The sequence below is a fragment of the Gracilinanus agilis genome, chromosome 5, assembly GCF_016433145.1.
Source record: "Gracilinanus agilis isolate LMUSP501 chromosome 5, AgileGrace, whole genome shotgun sequence".
Lineage (NCBI taxonomy): Eukaryota > Metazoa > Chordata > Mammalia > Didelphimorphia > Didelphidae > Gracilinanus > Gracilinanus agilis.
In genome coordinates, this window is record NC_058134.1 from 298354055 (window position 1) to 298370582 (window position 16528).

At 36.7% G+C, this 16528-nt stretch overlaps 1 protein-coding gene across 1 annotated transcript in view; it reads right to left on the bottom strand.

Annotated features, from left to right (window-relative positions):
- TMTC1 (transmembrane O-mannosyltransferase targeting cadherins 1) overlaps positions 1 to 16528 on the bottom strand; it is a 275250-nt gene that overhangs the window by 217461 nt on the left and 41261 nt on the right. Inside the window, exons 2-3 of the mRNA XM_044679272.1 lie at positions 15101 to 15278; positions 9540 to 9613 (exon numbers count right to left, since the gene is read on the bottom strand). Of these exons, the coding sequence (XP_044535207.1) occupies positions 9540 to 9613; positions 15101 to 15278 (252 nt within the window). The remainder of the gene's footprint in view (positions 1 to 9539; positions 9614 to 15100; positions 15279 to 16528) is intronic.

The following is a 16528-nucleotide window of genomic DNA, read 5'->3' on the forward strand; positions in this document are numbered from 1 at the left end:
ATATATATATATATTTCAAACAATATTAAAAATTTTATTATTTACAATTTCTTCTCCCTTCCAGCTGATCAGACTGAGGATAGAGGCATGACCTAAGGGAAAGCTTGAAGGCATCTGCTAATATGAGGTGATACAGATAGTACAAATAAACAGACTGGTAATGAAAATAATTGATTAGAGTATTCTTCTTCTTTTCTACAAGGAAGAAAAAGTAAAGTGCATATTAAAAACCCATGCACACATAGGACAGATACAGAAAACTGACACCAGCAGGTCTCTTTGGATAATAGCATTGGCTCTGAGCAGTTCATTCATTCATAGATTCTTCCTTTATTACTGTCTTTCCGAGGTTTTCGCTGTACTTTTTCATGGGCAATGGGATTCCAGGGCCTTCAACTTTTCATTGTTTTAAGGAGGCATTCTATGTTTTCCCTTTGATCTCTTTTCTTCTGAAAATATGCTCGTGCTACCTGTACCTTTGGTCCACAACAGAACCAATTCAGATGCTTGTTTCCTTCCTTTTTGAAGTGGCAATCTGTTAATATCGTATTAGAAATATTAGATTTAGTAATAAGAGATGAAAAAGAAATTGAAGGAATTAAGAGAATCCAGAGAACCAACTGAAAAACAAGTTGAAATAACGATTTCAGCAAAGTTGCAGGATACAAAATAAACCCACATCAATCATTAGCATATCTGTATATTTTCAACAACGTCCAGCAGCAAGAGTTAGAAAGAGAAATTCCTTTTAATATCACTCTAGACAATACAAAATACTTCAGAATCTATTTGCCAAGGCAAACACAGGAATTATATGAACACATTTACAAAACACTTTTCACACAAATAAAATTAAATCTAAACAACTGGAAAAACATTCATTGCTCATGGGAAGGCCAATCTAATATAGTAAAATGATAATCCTACCTAAATTAATTTACTTATTCAGTGTCATGCTAAACTACCAAAAAATCATTTTATAGAACCAGAAAAAAAATTCATCTGGAAGAACAAAAGGTTAAGAATATGAAGGGGTCTAATGGGAAAAAAAAATGTGGACAGTGGCCTAGCAGTATCAGATCTTAAACTGTATATAATGCAGTGATCATCAAAACAATCTGGTACTAGCTAAGATATAGAAGGATGGATCAATGGAATAAATTAGGGATAAATGACCTCAGCAATCTAGTGTTTGATAAACTCAAAGATCCCAACTTTTAGGATAACAATTCACTATTTGACAAAAACTTTTGGAAAATAATATAGCAAAAATGACCATTCTACCCAAATTAATTTACCTATTTAGTGCCATACCTATCAAACTACCAAAAGACTTTTTTACTGAATTAGAAAAAATTATAACAAAGTTCACTTGGAAAAACAAAACATCAAGAATATCAAAAGAAATAATAAAAAAATATGAGGGAAGGTGGCCTAGCAGTACCAGATATTAAACTATACTATAAAGCAGCAGCCATCAAACCAATATGGTACTGGCTAAGAGACAGACGGGAGGATCAGTGGAATAGATTTGGGGCAAGTGACGTCAGCAAGACAGTGTATGATAAACCCAAAGAGCCCAACTTTTGGGACAAAAATCCACTATTTGACAAAAACTGTTGGGAAATTTGGAAAACAATATGGGAGAGGTTAGGTTTAGATCAATATCTCACACCCTACACCAAGATAAATTCAGAATGGATGAATGACTTTAATATAAAGAAGGAAACTATAAGTAAATTAAGTCAACACAGAATAGTATTCTTGTCAGATCTATGGGAAAAGGAAAATTTTAAAACCAAGCAAGAGTTAGAAAAAATTACAAAATGTAAAATAAATAATCTTGATTATATTAAATTAAAAAGATTTTGTAAAACAAAAACAATGCAACCAAAATCAGAAGGGAAACAACAAACTGAGAAAAAATCTTTATAACAAAAAACTGACAGAGGTCTAATTACTCAAATATACAAGGAGCTAAATCAATTGTATAAAAAATCAAGCCATTCCCCAATTGAAAAATGGGCAAGAGACATGAACAGGCAATTTTCAGGAAAAGAAATCAAAAATATCAATAAGCACATGAGAAAGTGTTCTAAATCTCTAATAATTAGAGAAATGCAAATCAAAACAACTCTGAGGTATCACCTCACACCTAGCAGAATGGCTAAAATGAAAGAAGGGGAGAGTAATGAATGTTGGAGGGGATGTGGCAAAATCGGGACATTGATGCATTGCTGGTGGAGTTGTGAACTGATCCAACCATTCTGGCTGGGAATTTGGAACTATCTCAAAGGGCTATAAAAAAATGCCTGCCCTTTGATCCAGCCATACCATTGTTGGGTTTGTACCCCAAAGAGATCATAGATAAACAGACTTGTATGAAAATATTTATAGCTGCGCTTTTTGTGGTGGCAAAAAACTGGAAAAGGAGGGTATGCCCTTCAATTAGGGAATGGCTGAACAAATTGTGGTATATGCTGGTGATGGAATACTATTGTGCTCAAAGGAATAATAAACTGGAGGAATTCCATGGGAACTGGAAAGACCTCCAGGAATTGATGCAGAGTGAAAGGAGCAGAGCCAGAAGAACATTGTACACAGAGACTGATATACTATGGTAAAATCGAATGTAATGGACTTCTGTACTAGCAGCAATGTAATGACATAGGACAGCTCTGAGGGATTTATGGAAAAGATGCTACCCACATTCAGAGGAAGAACTTCAGGAGTGGAAACATGGAAGAAAAACAACTGCTTGAACACATGGGTTGATGCAGACATGATTGGGGATGTAGACTCGAAAGGACCACACCAATGCAAATTATCAATAATATGTAAATAAGTCTTGATTGATGACACATGTTAAAACCAGTGGAAATATGTATTGGATGGGGGGGGGAGAAGGTGGGGTGAAGGGGAAAGTAAAAACATGAATCATGTAACCATGGAAAATTTTTCTAAAAAAATAAAATATTTAAATTCTCTAAAAAATGATATGGCAAAAATTAGGTATAGATCAATATTTGAAAGAGCAATCTGGAGAACTCTGTATCTTTGCCTCAGACTTATGAACTGGCTCCTCTGTGATGAGTCTTGTCATTTGGCCTACTAAAGAAGTTGAGGCATAGTCATGTTTACACTCTCTCCCCGCACTTGAGGTACAAAGTCACCTCCAGCAGGTGCTGCTCCATGAACCTGGCTGGAGGGGTCCAGAGCTGGGGAGTGATGGAATAAGAGAATGGTGCTATTTTATCTGCCCTAGAGTAGAGTTGCTGTTGTACTCCATGAAATATGCACAAAACATGTCTAAAAATTAATATACAATATATTTACCACAGTTTTAAATCTGGTTTGGTCAAAGTTAATTTATTTTTTAAACTCTGAAGGTTATTTTCATGGTAACACAAAGCTGTGTTACCAGATTTAAATTCTAAGTTCCTATCTTTGATTTCTTCTTAAGTAAGGCTAACTTACCTTTGAGGAAATTACTGGTGGCTAAGTGCAAAATTCTTAAGGCTAATCCCTACAAATTCTTTTTTTTTTTTTTTTTTTTTTTTTTTTTTTTTTTTTTGCTATCTCCAATTCATTAACTGATTAAGTAGCTTGCTTTAAACCATTGTACAAATTTTCAAAAACTTCCTTTAAAATTAAATCACTTATAGGCCTCATATATAGTTGATGAGAAACAGGCGAGAGACAGACAGACATAAAGAGAGCTTTAAACACACACCTATAGACTAGTCAGAAAGGGAGCTATAAATCTATCTATGCCAGCAGAGATAGTCTTTAAAAGAAAAAGAAATCAATCCAGGAACTTTTGTTACTAGGTAGAGAAAATAAAGAGAAATATCCCTATTCTTAAAGAATTTGTGACTCTGCACAGAAACCTAAGTGGTCACAAATCACCCTAGAAATTCATCATTCTGTCCAGAACCCCAAAATTGGCAATGGAATTAATCCTTTCGGCCCCCAAGACTTTCGTGATGGATAAGCCCCTTAAATTCCTAAGAAAAACATATAATTTAACTAGAAGATTTGAAGAAGAAAAGGAAGTACCTGTAACAAGAATTCCAGAATTAGGTGGCCTCTTAAACACAGAGGCTATTTACCTGGATCAGAGATAGAGAACTTGGCAGGGTCAGCAAGCCAGGTCCAGTGTCCCTCCCTAGAGGAAGCAGGTCTCTGGGAGTCCCCAAGAGGTTTTCTTGGAGGGGCACAGGAACTAGGAGGCTGAACCTCAATCACATCAGGGTCACCAAATTGTAAAAAATGAAAAATAAATTCTGGGAAGCAATTATCTGAGCTATATTGATATTTATTGTAAAAAGTTGAAAATTATATTTTTAATTTTTTATTTAGAATATTTTCCCATGGTTACATGATTCATGATTCCTCCTCCCCCCCGCCCACCAAAGAACAAGAAGTTCCACTGGGTTATACATGTATCATTATTCAAAACCTATTTCGCTGTTATTCATATTTGCGGTAGAGCGATCTTTTAACATCAAAACCCTAATTATATCCCTATCGAACATCGTGATTGATCATATGTTTTTCTTCTGCATTTCTATTTCCACAGTTCTTTCTCTGGATGTAGATAGCATTCTTTCTCATAATTTCCTCTGGATTGTCCTGGGTCACTGCACTGCTGCTAGTAGAAAAGTCTATTACATTCGACTGTGCCATAATGTATCCGTCTCTATGTACAATGTTCTTTTGGCTCTGCTCCTTTCACTCTGCATCAGTTCCTGGAGCTCATTCCAGTTCACATGGAATTCCGCCAGTTCATTATTCCTTTCAGTACAATAATATTCCATCACCATCAGATACCACAATTTATTCAGTCATTCCCCAATCAATGGACACCTCCTCATTTTCCAATTTTTTTGCCAACACAAAGAGTGTGGCTACAAATATTTTTGTACAAATATTTTTCCTTACTTTCTCTTTGTGGTACAAACCCAACAGTGGTATGGCTGGATCAAAGGACAGACAGTCTTTTAAAGCCCTTTGGCCATAGTTCCAAATTGCCTTCCAAAACGGTTGGACCAATTCACAACTCCACCAGCAGTGTATTAGTGTCCCAATTTTGCCACATCCCCTCCAATCTTTATCACTTTCCTTTGCTGCAATATTGGCCAGTCTGCTAAGTGTAAGTAAGGTGGTACACCTCAAAGTTGTTTTAATTTGCATTTCTCTAATCAGGAGGGATTTAGAAAACTTTTTCATGTGCTTATTGATAAGTTTTGATTTCATCGTGTGAAAACTGCCTATTCATGTCCCTTGACCATTTGTTGACTGGGAATGGCTGAAAGTTGAAAATTATAAAATGTCAGGCTCCAGACCTATCGCAGCTCAACCAAAGACCCAGTGCTTACATGTCGACTAGTATATATATAGAATCAAATTGCACAGACATCCTCCCTTTATAAGGGGAATGGTCCTCTGAACACCTTTTCTCAGAGGCAGTGATCAGAGAAGATGTCTTTTTTTTTTTAAGAAGGCATATTCTATAAAATAATGATTAATTCCACATATTGTAAAAAGCCAAGTTCACTTCTTGTAGCTTCAAAGCCAACTGAGATATCATAGTATCTGAACACCTTCCAGGATGCTGAATATATGCACACAGCTACCCTTAGCAACGATATTTTGTCAAGATATTTCATAGGAATTTTGGGGTGATTTTTTTACTTCCAATATTATTGATTACGGATTCTCACATATTCAATTAATTAATAATTGGGATTATTCCTTATCATTAATTCTACCATGAGTATAATTTATTATCATACTATTTATCATCTAAGAAGATTACACACAGAAGTTATACATGCGCAAAATAGTAATAAAACAATAAGTATGTACTAATTAAAACAGCTTAACTAAGTTATCTTTTACACCTTCCCTGAGATGGCAAGCAATATGAGGTAGATTCTACATCTGTAATCACATAAAACATTTTTCCATATTAGTCAATTTGTAGAATAATTTTCAAGAGGGAAAAAAAGAAGAAAATGAAATATAGAGTATTTCAGTCTACATTCAGCCTCCAGTTCTTTCTAGGAGGGCAAATGACATTTTTACCGTGAATCTCTTGGAATAATCCAAGGATCACTATATCGAAGAGACTCGTTCACAGTTTTTCATCAAGAAATATTGCTGTCATTGTGAACAACATTCTTCTGGGTCTGCTTTGTATCAGTTCATGTAAGTCTTTCCATATTTTTCAGAAATCGTCCTGTTTGTCATTTCTTAAAGCACAATAGTATTCCATAACTATCATATACCACAACTTGCTCAGCCATTCCCCAGTTGATGGACAACCTTTCAATTTCCAGTTCTTTGCTAACATAAAAAGAGCAGCTAAAATAAATATTTTTGTACAAATAGGACCTTTCTCCTTTTTAAAATCTCTTTGGGATTCAGACCTAGTAATGATAATGATGGATCAAAGGGTATGTACAACTATAGAGTGTTTTGAACATAGTTTCAAATTGCTCTCCAGAATGGTTGGCTCAGTTCACAAGTTCCCCAGCAGTGTATTAGTTTACCAATTTTCCCACATTTCCTCTAACATTTAGCCTTTCCTTTTCTGTCATATTAGTCAATCTCGTAGGTGTGAGGTATTATCTCAGAGTTGTTTTAATTTGCATTTCTCTAATCAAGAATAATATAGAGGGGGCAGCTGGGTAGCTCAGTGGATTGAGAGTCAGGCCTAGCGATGGGAGGTCCTAGGTTCAAATCTGGCCTCAGACACTTCCCAGCTGTGTGATCCTGGGCAAGTCACTTGACCCCCATTGCCCACCCTTACCACTCTCCCACCTATGAGCCAACACACAGAAGTTAAGGGTTTAAAAAAAAAAAGAGTAATATAGATAGAGCATTTTTATATGACTAAAGATGAAAAGTCTACCTTTTAAATACTAATATTAAAAATAGTAACACTAATAACTCATATTTATATAAAACAGGGTTTCAAAGTGTTTTAATATTTCATTTGATCTTCATAACAATTCTGTGAGGTAAAAACTGCTATTATCCACATTTTATTTCTTTATTTTTACAGATGAGCAAACTGAAGCTCAAAACAGTTAAGAGACTTGTTCAGCAACTTACATCTACTAAATATTAACTGTTATTTGAACCCAGGTCTTCCTAATTTCATATCCAATACTCAATACTCAAATGCCATACTGCTTCTACCGATGAAACTATATGGTTATGAATCATGACCATAACAATTACCAAAGAGTCATGGTTAGAAAAGACTGAAAAGTATGATGAGTAGGTTAGGATATGAGGGTCAGTTCTTGAACATACTCAAATACTCCCCAGCTGGTTTCATTCTAAGTGACCACGTGGAAACTTGGAAAAGGACCATTTTCTGGATGCATGACTGAAATGATGCTACAAAGTGATAATAAAAACTTTTCCAATTGCTTTCAGAGCCATAGAAATTGATCACTTAGGCTGCTAAACCAGAATTGAGTGTGTATGCAAGAAGTGACTGCCCCTTCATCCACCTTTTCCTTCACAGAGTTTCCTGAAAGCTGTCTCTCTAAAAGTCAATAAAGAGAAAGGGTACCTGTTCTCTCTACTTCTAACTCTGTGACCAAGTAGCAACCCTGTGAGCATTTCAAGGACTGGAGATTGTAGTGATGAGCAGAATGGGAAAGAATGCTAATATAACATAATATGGAGGTTTGAGGGAAATGAGAAAAGAGGTCAATTAAAGGAATTTGTGACCTGATGGAAATCTAGGCAAAATTCCTAGACATGATTTCTTTTCTGAAATCATGCCAGCATGATTAGCATCTCCATCCTTTCTTCCTAACTCCTATTTTGCAATTAATTAATCAAAAAGCATTCATTAAGCACTTACAATGTGGAAACACTGCTAGACACTAGGGAAACAAACATAAAAATTAAGCAATCTCTCAATGAGCTACCCTCAAAGAGATTATATTCTAATAGGGGAAACAATGTATTCGATGTATTTTTTCTCCTTTCTTCTACCTACACTGACAGACCACTGGTGAGATGAAAACCAGATTATTTTGAGAATGGATAAAAACATAAGGATATTACTACCACTCTCTACTTCCTAACAAAACAGAAATTCTGCCCATCTATCCTAGGGAGATATTCACACTACAGAGTATAAAAAGTAATTCTTTATTCCTTTTTTAAATTTAACGGGGACCTGGAGGTCCTCTTACCATAGAGATGTGTAGGGATAAGCCAGCCCACAGTAACAGGAAGTGGAGACCATAGAGACAGGAAGTTGAGTAGGAAAAGGTTTAAAAAGGCTGTCAATTACAGTTTGGACTGGCAGTTTGGACTGGCAGTTGCTGACAGTTAGAGCTGGCAGTTGTGGGGAAGTTGGCTGCTGGGAGTGTGTTGAGCTGGTGGTTGGCATTTAGTTGGTGGAATATAAAGGCAGGCCTGAGTTTACTGAAAGGGCTTTTTGGCTTTAGCCTTTAGAGGGTTTTTTAGCTTTTGGTTTGGGCTGTTAAGTTTTTTTTTCTTTCTTGAACTTTTTCTGGGTTGAGAGGTGGCTGGTCTTTGTTGACAGACTTAATTGGGGTTGGATTAAACACTGATTGGGTTGGTTTTGATTGGACTGGGGTGGGTTGGAACTTTGTGGGGTGGTTGTGATTAATGGTAATTATAGGCAGTTATAGGTAGATATAGGCAGTTTTAGGTAGTAATTATAGGTAGTTATAGGATGACTAGTATAGACATTAGGAAATTCTCTTTCTCTACCTCTTTCCTATATTTCTCTCCTTTACTATATTCTTTTACTATCTCTATTTTAATTAAGCTAAATTGTTAATTGTTAAAAACTGCTAGAAGTTTTCTTTTCTCTGGCTAAAAGGAATAATATTAATTTACAACTCTACTATATTCTCATTAAGACTTAAATTATTAAAAGCTGCTCTCTTGTTTTGTCAAAACTCCTAATTTAACCATTACAAGAGGATTAAGAAATCTGATAAAAATTGAGAATTCCTGCTGCTTCAAATTTTTCCTAATTTCTCTTAAACTTCAAGCTAACCTACAAGAGTATGGCTGAGGTATGAAAAAGAGGTGAAAGAGATGAAGACAGACAGAGAAAATATTAAACACAGCAATGAAGAGGTGAAAGAACTGTACATAGATTCGTTATTTTGTGTGTTTAGAGGTATTTGGAGGGAGAGCCTGAACTTCCATTCTAAATTATTTGTTCCTACTCAAAAAACTTAGAGGAAAAGTAAGAAAAAAGAGTGTAGTTTCCTAACAGTACAGAGATGAAGGGAAGGCCCATTTAAAATTCTATAGCTCAGTTCAAGGAAAGGGCACAGTTTTAAGTGGGAGAGCATCAGGGTAAAGAAAAATTCTTACTCTTTTCTTTCTTTCACACAAAAAGTATTTCTGGTGGCATGATTTTTTTTTCAGTTGTTCTTTAAAGCTGACTGATTCAAGTTGACTATAAACACTGAAGGGAAGTGGGAAAATGGAGCAAAAGGAAGAAAAAATATAATGGTACTTACCTATTATAGGAGAGAAAGGCCAACAGAAATAGCAAACAAGCTAATACATCTGCCCTGCCCACGATGCCAGTCACCTGGAGAGAGAGAGAGAGAGAGAGAGAGAGAGAGATTACTTTCTGGGAGGTAAAATACATTTGAACAGAAAACAAATCTTTCTGCCTAAAATTATGAAATTTGCCCTCCAATGCTGAAAAGTTGCATGGCATAAAAGATGAAAATCTGAACTTGGAGTCAGGAAGACCTGGGTTTAAGGCCATCCTCTGACACATTCTGCTGTGTGACCCTGGAAAAATCAGGTACTCTAGGCAATTCTCCAAGACTATAATTTGAAGAGAAGGTACATTGATATGAGGTATTTTCTCATCCAAGTATTCCCTGTAACTAATGAAATCACAGGGCCAATGTCTGTCTTCTTGAACTAAATCTGTCTAAAAAACTCTTTAATTACCACAATTAACTATGACTAAGGGATAAAGGGTATAGATTCTTACCTTCATTCTAGACATTATTATAATGTTAACCAATTCAGTCATTACTGACACTATATAACGGAATCCTGGCTACAATTTGACATTGTCCTCCTGAAATATTTTATTATGCTACTTCCTAACTAATATGGAATGAACGTAATGTTATCTAAATCTAAAAGGCCACCGTGCTCTCTAGGAGAATGGCATTCTAAGCACGGGGCATTAATGTGGCATTAAAATACAACCAAATCAAGGTAGCGAGGTAGTGCAGTGGATAAAGTGCCGGTCCTGGGACTGAGAGAAAACATGGATTCAAATTTGGCCTCAGACACTTCTTAGTTACATGACCCTGGGCTTACCCCCAATTGCCTAGCCCTCACCCCTCTTCTATTTTATACTTAGTATTCATTTTAAAACAGAAGGGAAGAATTTAAAAAAAAAAAAGATACAGCCAATTTAGAGGCCTATAAAGTCACTGGATTTGTCCAATAGGCCTCAGAGTCCTGTGTCTGCTCCAGACCACTTACATTGACTCTTTAACCATTTGCATCAGTTTTGACAATCTCCAGGTCCTTGTGATCATGGAAGAAAGGGCCAGATGGGCTCAGTCATAAAGCCAGTCTATTCAATCTGAAGTAATAAGCATCACAATATAATTAGATATATGTAGAAAAGAGTTAACGTCTCTCAAACTGAAATGGAACAACAGCAAGCAAAGGCTAAAGCCAGGCTTTTAAGGAATACTGAAGTACAGCTTTGCACAATGTGGCACAGTTACATTCTGAAAACAGCCCAGGTTGGTATACAGCTCTGACAAGCAGGGGCATTCTTTAGAAGCACAAGTTATGAGCTGGGAGCAGGAGGGGGCTGGTAATTATTTAAGAAACAGTTCTCTGGTAGAGAAAAATGTATCACTGGTACACTTTTAAATTTAATCTGCATTAGTCACATTCTAACTATTTCTTAAGTCTATACCAGGGGTCGGCAACCTTTTTGGCCGTGAGAGCCATAAACGCCACATTTTTTAAAATGTAATTTCATGAGAGCCCTACAGTGCTCACAGTGGGCTCCTGTAACAGTGCCTGAAAAAAATGGACTTTATGGCTCCTGCAGAAAGAGCCAGATATGGCTCGAGAGCCATATGTTGCCGACCCCTGGTCTAAACAATCAACAAAACAATAAATCAATTCCTAATTTGTGCTGTTTTCCAGATTTCCACAGAGCTGACTCCGACTTGCCCTGGCTAGGAGTGAATGAATGTCTGAGTTATCAACAGTAAAACTCTGCTCAAAGATCAAAGATCCATGAAAAGTGGGTTAAGTACTATTAGTCTTATAGGGTTTTCTTTTGCCATATCCACCCACATTTCATATTCATGAGATACTTAAGATCCTTTAATGATACAAATGCATAGAAACATGCCCCAAAATACAGGGCAGCCAGGTGGTACAGGGGCGAGAGGGTCAGGCCTAGAATCAAGAAGACTCGTTCGTGTTCCCGAGTTCAAATCTGGCCTCAGACGCTTGCTAACTAGTTGTGTGTCCCTGAGCAAGTCTCTGACTTAGTTTCCTCATCTTTAAAAGGAGCTGGAGAAAGAAGCGGCAAAAAAGAGGCACGAAGAGTCAAGCACAACTGAGAAACAACTGAACAACAGAAATATTAAGTAATCTGACCGAGGATGAGACAAGTAGCTTGTGTCACCTGATGCTAAATCCAATGTTCTTTCATCCGTTACCCAGCTTCCTCATACAGTTTAAATTGCACTTTAGTATTGCCTCATTTCACAGACAAGGAACCTGAGGGTCAGAGAAGTACATGCAAGCAAAGGATGAAGAAAGGGCTCAAACTCAGTTCTCCCAGTTTTGAATTTGAAGCAATTTCTATGATGCCACACTGCCCCGATGAGCATATTAATGCAAATATAATCATAGCTAAACCTCATTATTAACCAACAATATGTACTGAGGGCTACCTATGTACTTAGCACTGTGCTAAGGATTGTAAGTTTTCTTTTTTAAGCATAAGACATGATCCCCATCATGGGTTGTTTTGTTGTTGTTTTTTGAGAAGGGAAATACATGAAACCAGGAAAAAAATAAATGTAGCTGTCAGAATTATAAATGATGACTTTAAAAACTAAAAGCCATTTTAAATTATGCAGCCAGCTCTTAGAAGCCCCTCAAATCCTTGAGTTTCTACCTTACCTGAAAAAGAAGTAAAGTAGAAAGAAAAACTAGACTTTTTCATAGGTTCTTAAACTTGAGAGCTGGAAGGGACCTTAGCGGCTGAGTTCAACCTCCCTTGCCCTCAATTTTACAGATAAGGAAACCGAGACAAAAATAATTTAAATGATTTGCCTGGGGTCACAGAGCTAGTAAATGTCCAAGGTGAGATTTGAACCCAGGTCCTCTTGACATCAATTCCAGTTTCCTAACTATTCTTTCAGAATCTGTTGTTTGAATCCTGGCTCTGATAGTTATTTATATAACTTGGGAAAAGTCATTTAAACTGAGCCTCTGGTTATATATCTATTAACTTTTAAGAGGTTTGTACTCTTTACCAGTAGCAATTCAAATGACCTAGCCATTATAGGTCTTCATCATCTATGAGATATAAAGATAATCTAACTCTTTTTTTTATGCCTTAGTACAAAAAAAAAACTTAACATGACTAATGCTCACCTGCCCTGCCACTCCCTGGAATTATTATCCTTTTTTTTATCATTACTTATTCTAATTTATTAATACTCACATATACTAACTGATTAAGCATTTACTATGTGCCAGGTTCTATGGTAAGCATAGGAGACAAAAACACAGAAATGGAACAGCTCCTGTCCTCAAGGAGTTTATATTCTACTTGGAGGATACAACAGGTAAAGTAAAATAAATACAAAATCTGTACAAGGTTTCACTGTCATTTCAGGCAAGAAAGACAGGAGAAGAAAAGAGGCAAGAATGGAGAAGTCAATACATTTTAGAAATAAAGAATCCACGCAAAGAGAGAAAAGTGGAGAACCACTGAAAATTGTGAAGGCGTGTGTTCATATGGTCAGATCTAAGTAGAAGTAATATCAATTGGACCTAGCAGATTGGTCAATATGGCAGCAGGGGAAAGTAATAAATGTTGGAGGGGATGTGCCAAATTGGGACACTAATGCATTCTGGTGGAGCTGTGAATTGATCCAACCATTCTGGAAGGCAATTTGGAACTATGCTCAAAGGGTTTTAAGAGATTTCATGTCCTTTGATCCGGCTATACCATGGCTGGGTTTGTGCCCCAAAGTGGTTTGTACAAAAATATTTATAGACACACTTTTTTTTTAAAACCCTTAACTTCTGTGTATTGGCTCCTTGGTGGAAGGGTGGTCAGGGTGGGCAATGGGAGTCAAGTGACTTGCCCAGGGTCACACAGCTGGGAAGTGTCCGAGGCCGGACTTGAACCTAGGACCTCCCTCCTCCAGGCCTGACTCTCAATCCACAGAGCTACCCAGCTGCCCCGAAGCCACACTTTTTACAGTGGCAAAAAATTGGAAAATAAGGAAAATTGGGGAATGACTAAACAAATTGTGGTATTTGATAGTGATGGAATAGTATTGTATTGTAAGGGGTGGTGAACTGGAAGATTCCTGCATGAACTGGAAAGATCTCCAGGAATTGATGCAGAGTGAACAGAGCCAGGAGAAAATTGTACACAGAATCTGAAACACAATCAAATGTAACAGACTTTGCTACGAGTAGCAATGCAATGATCCAGGACAATCGTGAGGGACGTATTTCACAGATGAAGAAAAGGAGATCCTGAGAGATAAAATAGCCGTGTCATGTTACATGACAAATCAGTTCAGAGGAATCCAGGACTCTTTGCACTTAGGCTAATAGTTTTTACTATTCTTTATTGCTATTATATACTCCTTCAATGCATCAAATTCAGAAAAGTTCTGTCCTACTCACTTATTCCTTCTTTTACATTCAAAATCATCTCTGTATACAGGATGATACGAGCAGAATTCCATGTGTTGGAAGAGAATTTCTCTCTCCATTATGTCATCTCTCAGGGACCAGGAGGTCAAAGACCACTGAGTAGATTAAGGTATAGATAATCTCTCTATAAGCCCTCAGAGAAAGGAAATTAGAGAACCTAGGAACCAAGGTGATATTGTGATTGTTGATAAGAAAAATTAAAAGATTAGTGATTGAAATTTACTTGGGAAGCCATCTTTCTTAAAACTACCTACTGGTCCTCCACAGAATGACCTTAAAATAAAAAAAGAAACAGTGCATGAGAAGCAAGAGGACATTTCCCATGAAGACAGAACTGCTCTCAAAACAAATAACACTATTTTAGAAGAGTTGCCTCAAATTAAAGACCTCAGAATAGAATCTGTAGGTTGTGGGTTATTTGTGGGTTTGCTAAAGAAATGCAATTCTAAATTTTCATTGCCCTCCTGAAAAATGTATAAGGATTGGTACAACAAGCCATTTGAATTGAATATATTAAGGGCAGAGGGAGTAAAAGATAAATTGGAAATTTGGAATCAGAACAATGTCTCAGTATGGCAAGCATCAACAATGAAGCTATCTTCTTACACAGACTGTAGGGCTTGTGTCTTCTTCAAATGTGCTGCTGTATTCCATTCCTAATGATGAGGCTCTTTAATTGTGAAGTTGTTAGTAGTAGAAATAGTAGGGTGATTTTCAGCCTGTATAAAGTTGTCAAATAATTTATTTTATAAAGATATATTTTATAAAGAAAATATCTTGGTGAATTATAATTTTTCTTCTTATGACATCACTTTGAGTTGATGTGATTTTTGTACTGGAGGGAGAAATATCCATTTAGTTTTCTTTTTCTTTTTTTTTGCCATAAAAAAAACCCCAAACAACTTTCCTTCTGTCTTAGAATCAATACTATGTATTGGTCCCAAGGTAGAAAAGCTTTAAGGGCTAGGCAGTGGGGGATTAAGTGACTTGTCTAGGGTCACACAACTAGGAAGTGTCTGAATCCAGGACCTCTCACCTCTAAAGGTCTGTTTTTCAATTCACTAAGCCACCTAGCTGTGTATTATTTTCCAGTGCTGTTGTTACTTACCGCCTCTGTGTGAATGGGATGCACAGCAAAAATCAAAGCTGTAACAAAAGCAAGCCGATGGTCCTTGAAGACAACTTTGTCACATGTGTACATTAGTACCAGAGTCACCAAGCAGTGTAAAATTATATTTACTGCATGGAAATAAAAGGGGTTCATGCCAGCCAAATATGCATTTAACCTGAAAGAAAAACACACACATACATAGAAACTATTAGAAATAAAATATAGAATCATTAAAACAAAGGGATAGGTGGAGTTGACTTGGAAAAACACAGAACTACTAAAGTAGTCATAAAAAAACAAATCTTTAATCAGGTTAAGAGACAAGTTCTTAATATCTGGCCACTATTCAGAGCCAAGCGCTAAAGGCCACCAAGAGCCAAAGCTCTGGGGCTCTGGGAACAGTGTCTCTGGGAGAATGCCCCACCAAAGATGAATCTTCAAAGAGTAACAGAACTTGGGGGTGTTATATACCTTTTGGGGGAACAAAGGGCAGGAAAGCATGATTGATTAGCTCTACATTGGATAAAAGGAAAGGAGGAGCTCTGGGCTTGGCTGATGCTTTACACTACCTACAAAAAAAGATGCTTTCAACTTTGAAAACAAAAAAGGGTACCTGAGGCTTCATTGACTACTAATCTTATCTAAACTGGGATCCTTGAGAACCTCCAAGTCTATTGTTCAGTCCAGAGTTAAGGTCAGTCAGCTCAGTGGGGTAGAGGTGGGCAGGCTTCTCCCAAGGAAAGTTCCTAAAGGACAGGGGGGCAAACTTGGGGCTTCAAAAAACCACATTATCAGTGGTAAGTCATTTTCTCACGTGGAGTCTTCTCAAAAAGCAATTCTTCAGTGCTGGGTTTTCCCCAAGGAATAAGAAATAATTGTTAAACTATTTTTGAAGTACAATTCACAGAAACTAGAGAAAAGGCAAAACATACAGTGGATGAAATGCTGGGCCCTAGAGTCTGGAAAACCAGAAAGCAAATCCGGCTTCAGATATTTATTAACTATACTACCTTGAAAAGGCACTTAATCTCAGTTTGCCTCAATTTCCTCTATTTTAAAATGGGGATAATAATACTCACCTCACAGGGATATTGTGAAGACCAAATGAGATATTATTATCAAATGAGATAAAAAGAGCTTAGTACAGTACTTTGCATATAGTAGACATTATATAAATGCTTATTCCTTATATACACATTTGAGACACAGAGCAAAACTGCTATTTGTTCCCATGGGGTCATCGGTCATGCATATAGAAACACAATTTAGTTATTATCCCAAAGAAGTTTTCAAGAAACTACAAGGCTTTTTAACAACAACCATCAAAGTATAAGTAAATAAGCAAACTGATTTTTTTTTTACTAAATGGCAAACAAATTCTCAGTGATTTGGGAAATTATCAGAAATTTTACTATTAAAAATCAA